The sequence below is a fragment of the Monocercomonoides exilis genome (genome assembly GCF_001643675.1).
Source record: "Monocercomonoides exilis strain PA203 chromosome Unknown scaffold61-464226, whole genome shotgun sequence".
Lineage (NCBI taxonomy): Eukaryota > Preaxostyla > Oxymonadida > Polymastigidae > Monocercomonoides > Monocercomonoides exilis.
The window spans coordinates 30,496-49,849 of NW_027150606.1; the positions used below are offsets into that span (position 1 = coordinate 30,496).

Sequence of the window (19,354 nt, forward strand, 5' to 3'; positions counted from 1 at the left end):
TTGCAAAAGTGCTTTATTCATTTCCCAGATGTTAATATTGAAGAATTTAAAAAATTTCAAAATAGCAATTTCTTCATGGACAAATCAATGAAAAGGTAACTAACCGAAGTATGATCAAACATACCATTACTTAAGCACTTTCATCTCAAAATACATTTTCAAGAATTATTTCGTAATAAGAACATATTAATCATTTATAAAATATAAAATGAATGGAAGAGGTGCTGCAAGTACTTCTAAAGAAGTACTATGTCCGATCTGCATGGGGAAGATGGATCGGAGTGATTTAGCATTTTTCCCATGTCCTTGTGGCTTTCAATTGTGCTTGTTTTGTTACAACAAAATAGTTGCACAATATCAAAACGCATGCCCAGGATGCCGAAAGACTTACATTGAAAGTAACATTCGTTATGCTGGAAAACATAAGTATGAAAAAATTAAAAATTGTTTTGTTTGATAATTTTTGCAAACCGAAAATTTCTTTTCACAAGGAGCAATGATGAAAAAAAAGAAAAAATTAGATCTCGTGAACTTTCTGAATCCAATCTTCCGATCACGGCCGATTTAATTGGAGTTCATGTCTTACAAAGAAATTTGGTTTATGTAGCAGGATTGCCTTCATCCATTTGCAATGAAGAGGTTTTCTAACTCTTGATCATTGTCTTTTTACAATATTTTTTCCCATCAACTTTTTTTTTGAATAGATTTTAAGGAATCGCTTGTTTTTTGGCCAATTTGGTAAAGTGATAACTGTTGATGTTAACAATAATGTTTCTCATCCTCAATATAGAGGAACAAGTGTAGTATATATTGGATATAGAAAAGAATCAGAAGCAGAAGCTGCAATTGCAGCAATTGATGGAAAGACATATGGAAGTATTGTACTTGAGTATGTGGGGAAAACTGTTTATAAGTGAATTTTACTTTTCATTTTTTAATTAATCATTTTTCTTTATGACAAAATCATTTTATTTCTGATAATTATTTCAATCATGATGATATATTCATTGGATCGTTCCATTTCAAAATTCAAAAATTTATTGTTTGAACAGCGCTATGTTTGGTACTAATCGTTATTGTCCGCAAGTGTTGAAGGGATTAAAATGTAAGCGCCCAAACTGCTCGTTCATCCACAAAAGAGATCTTGAAGGAGAGATTTTGGAGAAGAAGATCCAAGAGAAAGAGAGGAAGAAGGAAAACAGCACGCGAGACGGAGAAAAGAGAAAAGACAGAGATAGAGAAAGTGGAAGATGGCTTGACACGAACGATTTGAGGGAGGTGATACAAGACACGCTTAAGGATATTATTAAAATGAGGAAGAAGAAAGAAAAGAAGCTTGAAAAAGTGGAAGAAGAAGTGCATACAGCACAGTCACTTTTCTACACTCTTCAGGATTTGCACGACGACGATCTGGATGCTTCTTCATCTTCCTCTTCAAAGTCATCATCCTCAAAGACTCGCTCATCCGCCTCTGATTCAGCTACTGGTGGCTTGGGAACTGCTCTTCATCTGATGCACAGATCATCTTCGTCCACGCACCAGCCTGCACCCTTTCCCGTGGGTGATTCTCTGATTAAGTCGTTTCCCACACATTTTCAGGGAACTGCCAGCATTCCAGCCAGTTTAGCGTCTCCTCGTACATCTGCTACTGCTTCCACGAGACATTCACAATCACCTGGCCCTTCTTCTTCTTCTTCCACTTCTTCATCTCCTTCTTCACATTCTCCTTTGCCTGTCAACACATCTTCTCTTCTATCTAACCCTCCAACTTCAACTATTCCCATCGCACTTCCACTTCACTCTCATTCACAATCTCCATCACCATCTTCTTTGTCTTCCTCTCTTTCTCCTTCTGCTTCTGCTTCTGCTTCTCAACCAAACACACTCCCCTCTCCTCATCTGCACTCTCCATCACCTTCTGCATATTCTTCATCCAACAAGCAATCTACCAATCAGTCTGTATACAAACCTAATCCACAACTTTCCTATCAATCCAATCAAACATTCACTCCATCTGCATCTTCAGAAAGAGCACAGAAACCGAATTATTCATATTCCAGCCTTTTCCCTTCATATTCCCCACAGCCTATTCAACCAGCTAATTCTACTGTGCAATCGAATATTAAACAACAGAGTGCAAATTCAAATACTTCTGTTAGTTATTCTTCAAATGACTCAACAAAACAAAATGCATCTACAAACCAGTCGAATGAAAAAGTGAATGAAAAAACGAATGAGAAACAGAATGAAAAGAGCAATTCTCAACCTTCTAAACGAAAGAAAGAGAAAGCAAACGCTCAAAACTTTGTTTGGACACCTTCAAGTTCTTCTTCTTCCTCTTCTTCCTCTTCCTCTTCAGCATCTGCATCATCATCAGCATCTTCAACAACATCAACAACGCAACCAACAACTTTTTCATCAGCCTCTTCATCAGAAGCAAAGACATCAGCACCTTCTGCTTCTATTTTTTCATCTTCTGTTTATATACCAAATCAGAAAGCAGTTAAGAATGAACCAAACTGGAAGTCTTCTCAAGCAGTTAATTCAACAAGCACATCAACAGATTACAATAATACCACGTCTCGTGTTCAGCAGAATGGATCGAACTGGCAGAGGAAGAAACAAGCTGAAGGATTTGCCTCAAATGCCTTTAATTCAGGTGCAACTGCTGACTGTAGCACAACTTATTCCAAACAATACAACGATAAATCCACAAATATATCATTCCCATCTCAAACCGTACGGCAAAGCTCTGTTTACTCTTCTGATGCATCTGATAAGAAAAGCGAAGTTTTTACGCAGGAAGTTGTGAGTGAAGGTCAATCATGGGCGAAAGTGGTAAGATCTTCGAATGATCCATCAAAGAAGTCAACTTCATCATCATCGATGAAGCCGTCGAAGAGGAAGTCGTTCAGAGACATCGACTGGGCGAATACGTCGTGGGCAGACATTGAGTTTGATGAGTATGATGACTGGGGGGAGACACCAGATAATGAGTCTGCGTGTGAAGAGGAGGAGGAAATAGAAGAGAAGGAAAAGGAGAAGGAAAAGGAAGTCAATGAGAATAAAGAGAAGGATGAAGGTGAGAGGGAGAAGCTGAAAATTGAAGGAGAAAAGAAAGATCAGAAAGAAAGAGAAGCAAAAGAACAGAATCAAATGCAACAGTCAGTTTCCACTGATAATACAACATTTTCTTACAATTCATCTTCATCAGCCAAAAACAAGAGAGAAGAAAAAGAAGAGGCACAGCGTGGGTTTTATGCTGACTTGGACTCAGAAGAAGATTCACTTGACGAATTCAAAGGAAAAAGCACAAGTAAAGCAGAAAGTGGAAGTCATAATGATTGGGCATTTGAGAAAGCCAAGACGAACAAGAAGCAGAATCAGTCAAATAATCAGACACATTTCTCGAACAGAATGGAAACTGTTCAAAATTCAACTCAAAATGCTGGGCAAACATTTACTGCACAAACACAAGTGACAAAACAGTCTCAATGGAAGAAAGATGCAGCTGCATCATATTCAACTAATGCTTCTGCTGCTGCTAATCAGAATCCATACAGCTATTCTTCATCATATGCACAGTCTGCTATGAGTGATCAGAATAAGACAAGCCAATGGAATCAACAAAATACTCAACAAAAACAACAACAGCAACTGCCTCAGCAACAAAGCAATGAAATAACCAACAAACAACAACAACATGACCAATTTTCTTATAAACAGCCATCACAACCAAATCAGATGCAAAATCCACCATTGCTGCAGCAACCTCCCCTGATTCAGTTGTCTATTCCTTCTCTTCTTCAATCAGCTGGAGCTCAACAAACAACAGCATCCAATGGATATGCTGCTGCACCATCATCATATCAGTACAAGTCTGAAGCAGTGCATTCATACACTCCTTTTGAACAACAACAACAGCAGCAGCAGCAACAGCAGATTCAACAACAACAACAACAACAACAATATCAACAACAGCAACAGCAACAGCAACAGTATTTACAAGCACAACAAATACAACAGATTCAACAACTGCAACAATTACAGCAGCTACAGATGATACAACAGATAGCCTTTCTCCAACAACAGCAGCAGCAACAACAACAGATACTTCCTCAACCATCTCCTGTTCTCCCAACACTTCCTCTTCTCATGCCTCCTTTACTCTCTCTTCCTCAACAGCAGCAGCAACAACAAACACAACCCCAGCTTCAGTCTCAAATGCAACCACAGATACAACAACCACAATTACAACCACAGCAACAACAGCCTCAAATCCAGTTTCCTCAACAAACTTTGCCTTCTGTTGATCCATCTGCACAGACACAGCTGCTGGTACAGGCACTCTTGCAATGCCTTGTTGCACCGTCAGCACAGCCTTCTCCTTCTCCTCTTCCTCTTCCTCTTTCTCAGACAACAACAACATCTGCTTCATCTTCTGCTTCTGCTTCTTCTGATTCAACTCAACCTCAGACGCTTTCTTCTCTTCCGGTGACAAGTTCTTCAGGAAACACAAGCTATGCTACAAATCCAATGTATTCACAAGCATTGCAACACCAACCACAACAGCATCAGCAATTGAATACCCTTCCAACAAACATAACACAGCCACCTACAACTCCACAGGATATACAGACACAAGTGATGGAAGTGCTGCAAACTCTGCCTCTGGTTCTCCATCAGCCATTTATCATTCCTCAGCAGACAACAACAGCAGCTGCAGGAACAACAACAACAAATACAGATAACTTGACAACTCAAATGGCTGCTTCTTCTATTGCTCCTTCTTCTGCTTCTGCTGCAACAGTTCAACCACAATCTCAAACAGGATTGCCACAAAGTTTGAACTCTGAGGCTGTTAATGCAACTTCCATTGAAACTGCTGCTCCATTGTCTGAACAGAATGTTTATGAAGGACAAACATCATTTGGTTCCTCATCATCTACAGAAAACAAGGAGATTTCAATGAGAAAATTGACTGAACGTTCAACTCAGCCATCTGTTGAAGCAAGAAAGAATGTTACTGCTGCTACTGCTGCTGTTAATATTCCTCAGCAATCTTCTTCTTCTCGAAAAGCGATGTCTCAAAGAGGAGGAAGACAAACAATAAATTCATATTCTTCTTCCTCCTCTTCCTCTTCTGTTGCTGCTTCTTCTTCATTAGATACCTCTCTTTCTTCAAAGCAACCAGCAATTGAAGATTCACAAAATTCACAAATGAAAGAGGAAGAACAGATAAACAATCAACAGCCTTCTAACAAAACATCAGTTGGTTATGCAACAAATGCTACTGAAGTAAAAAAGAAGAGGAAGAAGAACAAAAAGAATAGCATAATGTTTTATTCATCGAACGCGGAGAAAGACAATTCTCAACAAATTGCTAGTCAAAACATTGAAACAGAAAGCAGAAAAGATTTGAATACAAAACAAACTCCTACTACAACTGTGTTTGCATCATCCTCTTATTCTTCATTCTCTCATTCTCCTTCTCCTTCTCCATCATCATTGTCATCATCATCTTCTCCTTCTTCATCTCAAATAACAACTTCTTCAACCACAGCAACATCTCCTTCACCAAAGCCAGCAATCACCACAACTTCAAAGCCATCTAACTCTCTACTTTCAACACCTCCTATCCAATTGAACAAACAAGATTGCCTCTACAAACCATCCATATCATCTTCACCTGCTTCTTCACCAGCACCATTAACTTCAACTGTAACTTCTTCTTCCTCCTCTTACACAAATAAACAATCTTTCAAATCTTCTTCTTCTTCCTCCTCCTCTTCTCTTCTTCCAACAGACACAGCCACTCCATTTGGCTCTTCTCCTGCTCAATCAACTTCTCCTCTTCTTCCTTCCAACTCATCCAACTCTTATTCACACAGCCAGATGAATCAAAGAAGCAATGTGAAATATCCATCACAACAAAGTCAACAGATTACATCAAAGACATCTGCTTTGTCTGCTTATCCTTCTTCTTCTTCAAATTCTGTTTATTCACCAGCAACAACATCCACAACATCTGCTCCTCTTTCTTCAAACACTCCTTCGTCCATATCTCTTTCTCAGCCTCTTTTACCCTCTGCACAATTGACACATCAACCACAAATGAAGACACAGACGAAACATCAGAAGAAAGGAATATTACAAAACCAGACTCAAATTCAGACACAGATTCCATCTCAGATACAACCACAACCACAAACACAGCAACAATTACAAAAGCAATTGCAACAGAAACAGCCACAAATGAAAGAACAACCACATCCTCAACCACAAACACAACCAGAGCCAAAGCCAAAAGTACAGCCACAACCATCCAAGTCTTCATATTCATCCAGAGGCGCTTCGTGGGGTGCAGGTATCTTGCCATCACCTCCTCCTTCTCAACAGCTTTCGTCTCTTCTCAAAGCACAAACGCAATCACTAACACAAACACAAACACAGCCACAAATTGAGCCTCAGAACAAACAGACATCGATTCAACAGCATCAAATGCAGCAACAACAACCACAGCAACAGCAGATGAAGATGCAGAAACAGAATGCACGACAGCAGAATCAAAGAAATATGCAATCACAACAAGGAAAACAGATGAAATCAACTGAAATGTCTTATCATTCTGACATGAATTCTTCTTCTTCTATTTCTTCAATTTCTCCTTCTCCTTCTTCTTCTCCTTCAATTTTATTAACTCCCACAAATTCAACGAAACCTCTTTTGGAGTTAAATTCCTCACTTGCTTCAAAAACAACGCCAATTAAAGCTGTGATTGTTGCACCTGCACCTTCAACAACTTCTTCCTCCTCCTCCTCATCTTCTTCTGTTTCTGCTTCTATTCCTTCATCCTCCTCTTCTTCTCTTTCTACTTTTTCCTACAGCAGTGTGAATGCCCCATCTTCATTGAACACTTCCTCAGCCTCATTGCTTGAGACTCCTGCTCCACTCATAAGCAAATTATCAGTTTCTTCTCGTTCTTTGAAGCCATCTTTGATCACCCAACAAAAACAAACACAAATTAATCCAGTTAAGTCGAACGGGAAAATGGAAAAAAAAGAGGGAGAAGAGAAAAAGAATGAGAAGATAATTGAAGAGAAAGAAAAGGAGACTGAAAAAAAGAAGGAAGAAGCGGGAAAAAAGAAAGAAATTGATCATAAAGATGAAGAGGTTGAAGAAATGAAAGAAGAAAAAGTGAATGAGAAGGAAGCAGAGAAGGAAAAGGAGAAAGAGAAAGATGAAAAGACTCAGAAAGAGAATGATACAACGACAGAAGAGAAGAAAGGAAGTGAAAATGAAAGCAAGCAAAACGAACATGGGAAGGGAAAGAAAAAGAAAGAAGCAGCAGCATCTAAAAAACCAGATCGCAAAGCGAAGCAAAAGAGCATTGAGCAGAATGAGAAGAAGAAGAAACAGGAAGACAAGAAGAGGCTGAGGGAGATTGAGAAGAGCATGGGACTGATACAGAAGAAGTCGAAAAAGGAAGGAAAAGACGGAGAAAAAGGAGAAGAAAGTGTGGAGAGCATCGGAGAAATCGAAGGATTTCCTCTGAAATCGTCGCTGATGAGTTCAACTTCTGGAATGATGCACAAAACATCTGAGCAATCTGCCAACACAACAACATCTGCACCTTCATTGTCCCAGTCGCTGAAGCTGTCTGGAAGTGCGTATGCTACTATGAACAGTGCTGAAAGAGGGAAAGCAAAGATGGAGGAAGAGTCAGGAGATAGCAAAAGCGAAGGGAAGATGGCAAGTGTGGATGGAGCGGGAAGCGGGAAAGAAGGAAAAAAAGGAACATTTGGTTCAAAAATTGGAACAGAAATGGATAATTTAAAGTATGCAGATACGAAAAGAACTGAAAACAGTCTGAAAAAACCAGAATTATCGTTTAATAATTCACTGCTTTATGACGACTTGATCGAAGCCATCAGAAAGTTTCCTTCGTCTTCAGGCACAAAAGACTCAAAATTGAACCTTCGTGGGAAAGATGCTTCAACAGCTAGCGGAAAAACAACTCAGAAAACCGGAAAAAGCCAATCTGCAAAAAAATCAGACATTAAAAAGAAGTCTGACAGAGCAAAGAAAGAAGAAGAAGATGACGAAGAAGAAGACGGCGATAACGATGATGGTGATGAAGAAGATGATGATGAAAAAGACGATGACAGTATATTAGGCCATCACTCCAAGAAGTCGTTTCCTCTATCATATGACTCAGAAGCGCTCTCGCAGCAGATGAAGCAGCTGTTCTCAAGCAATGCATTCTCAGGCTCTGCTCTCAACCCTTCTGCTTTGTCGTCCATGCAATCGTCTTCATCATCCTCATCTTCTGCTTCTTCTGCATCTTCTCTTGCCTCTCCTCCTTCTCCTTCTTCAATTTTGTCTGTTCTGCGCGAACCTGCTCCCAAACAAACAACGAGCAAAAGACAGCAGAAGCGCTTGCTGAAGCAGAAGACGATTGAAGAAAAGAAGGAGAAAGAGTCGAAATTCAAAGAAAACAGACTACCGAAGCAGATTCTGCTGAAGAAAGAGGAGAAAGAAAGAGACCAGGAAAACAGCGAAAAGGGGAAAGGAAGTGCAACCAACACACATAAGGATAAGTCGTGGCTGTCGGGTGATAAGAAGAGGAATAGCGATGAAAGAATAGGAGCAGATGAGAAAGAGAGGATTGATTCGAGGATTGCTCCTTTTCTGTTAAACAGTTTGGGGCTTTTGGGGTCGAATCAGCTTGGAAATGAGGAGCTTGGGAAGATGCTGCTGGAGAGAGGGTTTGATGGGATGAAGTTTAGAGAGAAAGGAGGAATGGAGGAGAACATATGAAAAGAGGAAGGATAAAAAGTACAAACACACAATTTGATTGTTTTATTACACTTTAACAGTATTTATTAGAGAATGACAGATTATATTTTTTGAAGATGAATGAGTTATTTGCAATTTCAAAATAATTCCATGTGACAGAAATATCGATGTTTCGTGATTAGCATTCAAATGAAATTTTGTAATCAAAGTGATTCTTATTCATGACAAGCATATTTTTAACTATTTTTCGTAAAGTTATCTTTTTTACATTTTTGATAAAACAATTTTGAAAGCTTATCTTTAAATATAGATGTTATTGCTCCTATTACTTTTTTTAAACATTTGATATTAGATAGAATATTTATGATGATAAAAAAATAAAGATTTTTTTTAAAATACGTTTTTTTAAAAACAAAGATTATTATTTATAAAAACACTTAGGCCAAATTTTCAAAAAATGGATTTCGAAATCCTGCAACTTTGCTAATACGATTGAGTATCAACAAAGAATCACCTTTCATTTAGTCTTAATTAGCGATCAACACGATGATGAAACAGAAATCACTCATGGCTGATTGACAAATGATTTTTGATGAAGAAAAACGGCATTATAAAGAACAGAGATGAAGATGAATCTTTGAATATTTTTTCTGTAAAATGAAAATCATAGTGTTCAAATCGAGATGCAACAGATACAGAATACTTTGGAACTTTTTCTCTTTAATAATAATTATAAACGTATCTTATACAAACTTTAATTAATAAACTGATAACCATTGATGAATGTGAGTAAATTTTTTTGCTTTTTTGAAAAAACCAGAGATTAGTTCCAAGCATTTTCAACTTTCGTGAAATAATAAGTCTAATATTATAACACAATATAATATAGAAAAAATATTGAATCTCGAAAAAGATTCGAAAAAGTTAAGTGGAAAAATTTTTTTAAAGCAAAATACTCAGTCCCAAATTAAAAATAAAATAAAAAAACATCAGATGAACAGTCTCATATTCTTTCATTGTTTTTCCCTCATTCTCATATCAAAAGTAACATGTGAATTTTCCTGGACACAACCTTTTGAAATACAAAGAATTTGTTCAAGAAGGCAATTTCTTGGAAATCATCTTTGCGATCTTGACATGAATAAAAATAGCAATCCTTTATCTTTTGAAGCACATAAGACCACTAATTTTTCAAAAGACTTTTCAATAGCAAAAGAACACTTTCCATCGTTGTTAACATCAATAAAAACTGTTCTCATAATGGCGAATTGTTCAATTGGACTGAAATCATCAATGCTTCTTTCTTCATCAAAACCATTTGCAATAATCAGCAAGAAATCTCATCTCTGTTTTAATGAGAGTATCACTCAGCAAAAATATGCATCTTTGTTTCAAATGCAAAGTGGGTCAATCTATCTCACGAACATGACTTTGATCCCCCAAAAGAATCTGAATCCTTCCAGTCTCATATTTTCATCTGATGATTCAAATTCTATTGTTTTGAGAAATTCGATCATGAAAGATCTTGCTATTTCATCATCGAACTATTTCCTGCTGTCCGGAAAAAGCAAAAGTGAAGAGATTTCCAACTGTGCCTTCAGGAACATGTCTGTGAAATCTGACAAGAACAATGATTATCGAATGGAGCATTCATGCAATTTCTGTTCAATGGAGAACAGCCTCATTTATTTGTGTGTGAATGCATTTGAAGGAGGTATCTCAAGTGGATCGCTTTCTTCAGAGAAATTTGTCTGTGTAAACACTACAATAAGCAACGGAAAAAGAGAAACAAATGCCCTTCAGAAAAAAGAGCAAATGAACACAACAGAAAGTCAAACATTTTCATTATGTGAATGGACTGATTGCACAGCCGAACAAGGGGGTGCACTTTTTGTGCATGACAACAATAATGCAACTCTCACAATTGAAAATTCTTCTTTTGAAAGATGCAATTCTTTGATAAAAGGTGGAGCAATATATTCTTTCAAAATTGCTGAATGCATTGTCCTTCACACAACATTCATCCAATGCACATGTGCCGCAATAAATTCAGATTTCGAAGGTGGAGGGATATTAATTGAAAGCATTTATGTCCAGCCAATTATTGATGATTGTTCTTTTAGCAACTGCTCTTCGGGTGATGACGGAGGGGCAATTGATATACGGCTAACAAAAACTCAAAGACAGAATAAATGCATTATTAATTCCTTTTTTAATAATTGCCGATGTAGTGGAACCGATAGTGCTGGAGGAGCAATTATTCATTGGGACTGTGCTGATCAAGTTGTCATTTCAAATAGCCTGTTCTGCAATTGCTATTCCATGTGTGGAGGAGGTGCAGTTTGTCAACTGATAACTGAAAATAACAACGGAATTTTGTTTTTCTTCTGTTTTTTCCACAATAATTCTTGTGAACAAGGCGGAAACGATATTGCTCTTCCTGAATCAACAACAAACAACATAGATTCCACATGTTTCTCTTCAAGGCAAACAGGAAACAGAGTCAGCACAGATTATACAAAAACTGTTGATCGAAGTGAATGGCTTCGAAACGATTTTGGACAAATCAGATTTGTCTCATCGGTGCAGACAGAACAAAATGCCATAGATACATTTGCATGTGGACTCGATAAAGGCCACCCATGCAGCACTATCAGCCATTGCCTTTCTCAGCTAATCACTAATATTATAACAGATATTGAGATACTCACAGGAACGATAACAGAAACCAAAGGCGTGGATTGTGGTTTCAGCGCCATCACGATTTATGGTCAAAGTGGTTTGAGCACAACAGTTCAAACAGAATTGGAACCAGCTGGGTTGTCTCTTTTTGCTGTCTCGACTGGAACATTCACAGCGAGGGATCTGACTCTTGTGCATGACTTTGTTCATCCGAATAACCGTGGGTCAAGGATATTTGAGATCACTGGAACTGGAAAGATGCATGTTAGCAGACTGAATATATCAACCGGAAGTGAGCAAACTTCAGAAACAGCATTCACCACAGAGCTGATAAATGTTCAGGGAGGAATATTTCAAATGGAAAATGTGAACTGGGCAAAGACATCCTCGACTGCTTCGCTGATTTCGCTTTCTTTGGCAAATGAAGTTTCATTAACACTATCAGAATGCACCTTTGATGGGATTGAGAGAACAAGGAATGGAGCAGCTGTGATTTCGTTTTCCAACGATAAGGCAAACATTGATTTGAATTCAAGTGTATTTGAAAGATGTGGAAGCAGAACATCGACTGATGGGGGATCGATGATGCTGTGTGTTGGGAATGGAAATGAAGTGAAAGTGAAAGGTGGATCTTTTGATGGGTGCTTTTGTTCAGCAACATATGGATTTGGGGGAGGAATCCTTCTTCGGCTATTGAATGAAAATCCCAATTTCCTGATATCCTCATCTTTTGGAACAAACACAGCTAAATGGGGGAATGATATCTTTGTCATTTCACACAATCTGGAAGTGTCTGCAAAGTCACAAAAAATCACATGTGTCACAGCCTCATTGGATTCTGTTGACAAGGTTAGAGGATATGACAACGGAAACAACAGTGTGGCCATCCCTCTGTGCATTTACCTCCTTCCCACACCAGAAGAAGTATATGTGAGCAATGATGAAGCATCCGATCACTCACATTGTGGAATCATCCAGTTCCCTTGTTTGACAATGAAACACTCACTCGCACGATTAACAGGAGAAAAGAAAATTGTTGTGAATGGAATGATATTGATGAGTGATGAATTGGCATTTGCTGGACAGAAACATGAAATCAGAGGAAATGATGATCAGAGTGGTTGGACAGTTTCTGATTCAAGTTCAACATCCAATTCATCGATGATTTCAGCAAGTGTTGAAACAGAATTTTCAGCACTTATCTTCTCTCTTCCATCTTCTCTTCCTCTTCACCAGACTTTCATTTCATCTTCTTCACAACTGACTCTGTTTCATTGTTCTATTTCTCTTCAAGATCCTTCATCAGAATTAGCATGCCTGTTCTTATCTGTTGATTCTGGTTCGTTGGTTATTGATTTCTTCTCTGCTTCGTCAATCACCTTGAGTACAACTCCATTGATCTCGTTGTCTGGAAGTGGAACAAATGCAGAGTTAATGAGCGCTCTGTGGTTGAACATGGCTAACTGCACTTTCACAGAAATCGAAAGAGCAGCTGGAAGTGGAGGGTGTGTGAGCATTGACAACAGCCATAATGAAAATACGAACACACTAATAAATATTGAAGAGTGTGTTTTTGATGGATGTTCTGTGCTGGCTGATGGAAGCAGAGGAGGGGCTATCGATGTGCAGATGAAAGGAAACATTCAAATGAATATTATTTCATGCACATTCACAGGATGCACAGCACCAGCTGGAGAAGAAGGGAAAAGTGGGTTTGGCGGAGGAATGGCGCTGATGTTGATTGATGGCGATTCTTCGTTTGTGATTTCATCTCCTGTTTTTGATACAGACAAGCCAAATGCTGCGAGATATGGAAATAATCTGTTTGTTGAATCATCCAACTTGACAAAGAGCATCACAAATGACTCGCTCCCATTTGTGTCTGAGCATCTGGCTGATATTTCGTTGGATTCATTGAGCGGCTTTGATGGAAGTGATAGGGCAAATGCCATCCCGCTGGTGTATTTCTGGCGAACATTTGGGTCAGAGATCGTTGTTGGGGGTGATGGAAAAGATGTGTGCATTTGTGGACTTTCGGATTATCCTTGCCTGTCAATAGACCATTCATTAACAAGATTGCCTGAAGGAAACGAAAGGACTATCAAGATCAATGGAAAAGGAATTCTTCAAAAGAGTGTCAATCTCGGTGGGGTGACGATAAAATCGGAAGATAACAATGTGTGCTCACTGGAGTGTGTTTCATCGCTTGAAGGATCAGAAGAAGCAGCAATGAAGATTTGTGGAATTACCAATTCTGAATTGATCAAGTTTGTGATTCCTTCATCCTTCACAAGTGGAGTGAATTATTTGATGCATGTTGAATCAAGCGAGGGATTGTTGACTGTGAAAGACTGCTCATTCACAAAAAATGAAGAAAATGATGTGGAAGAGATTATGAATTATGGGCTGATCAAAGCAGAAGGAGGGACAGTGGTGTTGGAACTTGTGACAATGCAATCACTCGGCTTTTCACATGATGTTGTTTCTGTGTTATCAACAACGATTTTGAGAATCAAAAACATTACGATGAAGAATGTTGAGCTGGATAGGGCAAGCGGGTTGTGCATTGCAAAGAGTTCAAGAAGAAAAAACAATGAAGATGAACAAGATGTTCTCATTGAATGGAGTTCATTCGAAGAAGTCACTCAGAACACAACAGATGATATTCCCATCATTCGAAATGCCAATGATGATGAGCCATTGAAAATGGTGATTCGAAACACAACGATGAAGAAGTGTGGTGGAACGAGGTGTGGAAAGGGAGGAGGGATGTTTTGCATGTTGAATGAGGGAGGAAGCTTCGACTGCTCGTTTTGCACGATTTCTGAGTGTTTCTGTTCAACCACAGGAAGAGGTGGGTGGCTGTTTCTGGAGTGTTGCTCAGTGGCTGAGCATCCTCTGAATTTTGTGCTGTCGAATCTCACCTTCAAAGACAACACTGCATTGAGAGGGAGAGATGTGTATGTTCGATGCCACTTGATTGAAACACAGATAGTTGATGAGCAGTTCTTGCTGGATTTCAGAGCACCTTTTGTGAAGGAGCTGGCGATATGGGGATGCACATCGGACTCGTTTGAGGGGGAAGAGGATCTGCTGCTGAGGGTTGTGAAATACCAGAGCGAGACGATATTTGTGTCGGCTTGTGCAGAGAATCACTCTGATTTCAATTCCTGTGGAGAATTGCATGGGCCGTGTGAGTCATTGAACGTGGGAGTGAAGCACATCATCCCGTCGTCGTACTCGCAGCTGTTGATATCAAAGGAAACAGCGATGAGAGGGAAATGCAGCATTCACGATGTTGTTGTCCATCCTCTGGAATCTCCTCCAGCTGCTTTGGTGCATTTGAACTCAACCATTTCTGGCGATGCAGGAGGTGTTATCACAACATCAGGGAAAGTTCGGATTGAGAGTGTGAAATTGGACTTTGGCCAGTCGTTTTCATTTTCAGGCAGTTCTGTTGTTCATGAAACAAGTGGCCAACTTTCCCTTTCATTTGTTGATTTTTCATCCGTTGGTGAGTCAAACAGCATTCAACCTGTTGTTCTCAACTCATCGTTGCTGAGCATTGAAAGTGGAATTCTTCATGTTGACAACTGCTCAGTGTCACTCCTTTCATTCAAGAAGCCTTCATTTCTGTTGAGTGGAGATGAGATTTCGTTGACGAATGTGAAACTGGAAGAGATTGAATCAACAGCAGATGTGTTTGAGATTGGCAGTTGTGGAATAATGTCCATTAATGGAGTATCTGCGGATGGAGTGAAGCTGTCAGATGGTTGCATCCTTGCAATTGGCAGTTCATCTTCAGGAACAATTTCTGTTGGAAGCTCGTCATTCGACAACTGCTCAAGGAATTCAGAAGGAGCTTCTGTTCTTTCAGTTTCTTCAACCTCTGCGTGCATTTCGTTCACAAATGGTTCCTGCTCAAATTGCATTTCGTTATCGGATAAAGGGAGCATGTTGAAGGTGAATGATGCGACGAATTTTTCGATGGATTTGAATCGATTTATTGGAAAGTTAACAAAAGAAAGTGAGATTGAGATTGCAAATGCTTTTGAAGAAATATGTGAATGGAATGGATCTCTCGTGCATTCTGAAAGCTCCAATTTGCAGGTGAATGAAATTAAAATTGAGAATTCATCGAAAGGTGGAATATCGATAAAAGGGGGAAAGGCTGTTATTGAGATGGGAATGTTGGCAAATAACAATCCATTCATCGAAAAATATCCTTCTCTTCGTCGAAACATCATCTGTTCAGATTCTGCCTCACTGACCATTTCGAGCTTGAAAGGCGGAGATGGGGTGAAAGACAATTCTTCACTTTGGATTCTGAATGATGGATGCACACTTGAAGGAATAGCAGGAGAAAGACCATCGCCTTTCTTCATTCCCAGACTGGAAGAGGTTTCTGTGAATGAAAGTGGAAGCAAGATTTTTATCCAATTCAAGGGATCTCTTTTTGTGCCGTGTGACTTGTCGTTCAGACTTGTGTATAAAACAGGGGATGTGGAGCTGGTTGAGACATATCGTTTTGAGGAAGACAGTTTTGTATCAGAAACGGAAGTGATTGGAAGAGTTCCATCAGAGAATATTTCATTGGCTTCAGATGAAACAGAGGTGTCAGTGATGATTTTGTTTGGAAAGTCATTGGCTTCCACTTCACCACAGATACTGAAGAACAGAAGTGAACCCAAAGGAAATGGAGATGAAAGGATTGTTGAAGGAAGAAAAGAGGGGAAATCGATATGGCCTATTATTGTGATTATTGCATGCATTGTTTGTATAATACTGCTTGTAGTCATTATTGTTTTGGCTGTCAGATGGAGAAGAGCAAAGATTGAGAATAAAGATCTGAGGGAGATAGTGAATGATTCAGTGAAGAAGGATCCAAAAGCATTTGAGATGGTGACGATGGAGATGTCACCGGAGGAGCAGTGGAGGAGAGCGGAGAGAGAAGCTGAAAAGAAGAATGAAGAAAGGATCAAGAAGAGGGTGTATGACAAGACGATGGAACATTCAGAGTCATCAGAGCATTTGTTGAGTGAGAGCGGATCAACAGAATATATCCTAGGAAGAGATTCAGATAAGATTCCAGAATGGATGCTGGAAAAGGTTGAAGAAGAGGAAATTAGAAAGCAGACTCCATCACCATCCATCTCATCCACCTCAACCACTTCAACAACTGATTCAGATTCAACATTTGTTCGTGGAGAGGATCTATGCCCAACCACCTCATCAATGTCGAATCTTGTGGATGCGATGGCCTGTTCATCTCCTCATGAGAAGCTGATTGTGGATCTGAGAGATTCACTGTTCATGCTGCTGCATGGAAGGAATAAGACAAAGGAAATGGCGATTGGCACTCTGCAGGAGAGGGAGATGACAGCTGCCCAAATTCTATTTTGGGTTGCGAATCTTGCTCTTCACTCGTTTGATGAAATGAACAATCCACTTCAGTCGCTGACGAATCTGAGTCCGCTCATTGTGCTGTTCTCAGAGCATATGGTGATCTGCATTGCCCTCCACTCTGACTGCTCTTCTTCAGATTCAGACTCATCCTCAATATCTTCATCAACAGTTGTGACATCAACCAGTGAGGATGATGATGAAAGAGATTCTCTGCCCTCATCAGCATTTGAAGATGAAGAGGATAACAGGAATGAGTGTTTGAGGTGGAAGGCACCAGAACTACTGATGAACAAGAAGATGGGGGCGACGAAGGAATCGGTTGTGTTTTCGATTGGGATGATGTTGTGGGAGTGTGTGACGCTGGAGATCCCATTTGGCGAGTATGAAGCTGGAATAGCTGGAGATAAAATTACGAAAGGCGAAAGGCCAAAATTGGAGGTTGTCCAATGTTCTGCTTTCTATAGCCTTGCGAAGCATTGCTTGTCGCAATCTCTGTCTGCTCGCCCTTCTCTTTTTCAGCTCAAAAAAGACTTTATTACTCATTTTCTGCCTGACGCTGCGATCCTCACAGTAACAGATGCAATTGGATTTGAAAATGCCACAGACGATACCGATGGAAGTGATACGCTCATCGATTCGGAAATCATAAGCATTCAAACAGAAATGTGAAGTCTCTCTTTTGTGCCTAATTCATTTCATTTGAAAGTGTATTCCATCATTTAGCATGAGTTATGCTTCCATTTTCTTGATTGTCGTTGATTTTTCGTGTATTACTTGTCGCTTTCACTCATTTTCTGTTCATTTTCATCTCAGAATCTCAGCTGTTCTCAACGATAGAACTCCGCATATATCCTTGCTTTTCAATTTGATGATTGCAAGAAAAATCTTGTAATGAGAAAAAAAATTGATTGATTTACAAAACGCATATTTTTCCGATTACTTTTTGGCGTTCGGATGTGAGCATTCACATGCATTCATCTAAATTTTTGGTGATATGGAGAAAGCTGTCAGAGAATGAAATGCTTTGACAAAGATAAATGAATGCGTTTTCCAAATAAGCAGCACAATCCTTTCAATTATCTCCTGCCTTTCCCATCAAAACAGCAAGTTTTTGACAAATCCCTTTCAGGTGCCTCTCCGTTTTTCATATGGTTCTTGTCATAAACCCTGTAAATGCACCAGGAAATCAAAGTTAACGCTTGCTCTGCAAATCATGAGTTTTGCTCACGTCTAAATCTGCTCTTTTCCCGTCCAATAAAAATTACAGCAGCAGCTTATATTTATGTATGCAGCATCATTTGCAATCTGTATTTGTTTTGATCCTCTGATTCTCCAACGCTCACATGGAAAAGTGAGCCAACACGGAAGAATCGTATCTTCTCCAACTTCATGGAATCCTTGTTCATTTCGTTCAAAATCCATTTTTCCAAGCAAAGTAAATGAAGAAAATTTAACGTTGTGCATGATGGCATGATCCTGCTTCCAAGCTTTAAAAAAATTGTCCAATATTCAGATGATTTTTTTCTTCACTTTTTTTCTCCACAATAATCGCCTTAACGATGTTTCTAACCAAATAATAATCTTATAATTTCAGGTCTAATCCGTGGTAACAGTATATTGGATAATATTTGTCTGAACGTGTGCGTAAAAAGCAGTGCAAGTATATAATAATGCACATAACTGAAGTTTTTTCAACGAAGAAAAATCTTTCCAGAACAATGGTAATTATTTTTGTTACATGTCCTCTGCTTCCAAGGAAGTCGTTTATAAAATCTCACTCAATGAAGTATGGGAATTTCATAATACTGAATCAATTCATAACTAAAAGTGAAATAAAAGTTGAGTTTTCATTTTTATTTGATTTTAATTTAAATGAAGAAGAAGAAATTTGAAAAACACGCAGACATATAGAAATTGTGAAACAAATATAGAAAAAAATTCGATCCTTAAACAATGGAACCAAAAAGATAAAAATAATAATCAACAAAAAATTATTAATCCTTCGTTTTCATGAAAAATATTCCAAAATGTTTGATTGTTCAAAATTCAAAATCAATTCGAAACAAATAAATAATATTTTGTTTGACAATGAGTTAACTTTAAATTCCGTCGTTACGGCAGTTCTTAAATAAATCGTATATGTTGAAAACATGTTCTTTTTCAATATATGATCAAAAATTTTGTAAATATAAATTTTTTTTTTTGTTTTGAAAAAGAGAGATTTGATTACTAAAAACCATAAATTTTCTTTTAAAATTTGAAAGTTTTTATTTTTCATGTCTGAAGTCTATCCTTTATGTATTTTTTTGAAAAATGGTGTTCCTATCGACTCATTTCATTGCATGCCACATATTGAGAAAAGTTCTGAAAACATAAAAGATGAGACAAATGATATAGGACCGATAACATTATCTCCATTTTTATTACACATGCCTTTTTCTACCTGCTCTTCTGATTCATTCATTTC

General features: G+C 38.6%; 2 protein-coding genes across 2 annotated transcripts; both read left to right on the top strand.

The window, feature by feature from the left end:
- Window positions 1–208: 208 nt before the first annotated feature.
- MONOS_8234 (putative general negative regulator of transcription subunit 4) lies at window positions 209–9,122 on the top strand (the record flags this gene model as incomplete). Its single annotated transcript, XM_067878626.1, has 4 exons — window positions 209–426; window positions 492–639; window positions 705–889; window positions 1,053–9,122. The coding sequence occupies 4 exons, from the start codon at window positions 209–211 to the stop codon at window positions 8,818–8,820; spliced, it is 8,319 nt and encodes a 2,772-aa protein (XP_067719519.1). The 3' UTR covers window positions 8,821–9,122.
- A 1,192-nt stretch (window positions 9,123–10,314) lies between these two features.
- Window positions 10,315–17,737, top strand: MONOS_8235 (uncharacterized protein; the record flags this gene model as incomplete). The annotated part of the gene is made up of 3 exons (XM_067878627.1): window positions 10,315–10,522; window positions 11,031–11,123; window positions 11,219–17,737. The coding sequence occupies 3 exons, from the start codon at window positions 10,315–10,317 to the stop codon at window positions 17,554–17,556; spliced, it is 6,639 nt and encodes a 2,212-aa protein (XP_067719520.1). The 3' UTR covers window positions 17,557–17,737.
- Between the last annotated feature and the right edge of the window lie 1,617 nt (window positions 17,738–19,354).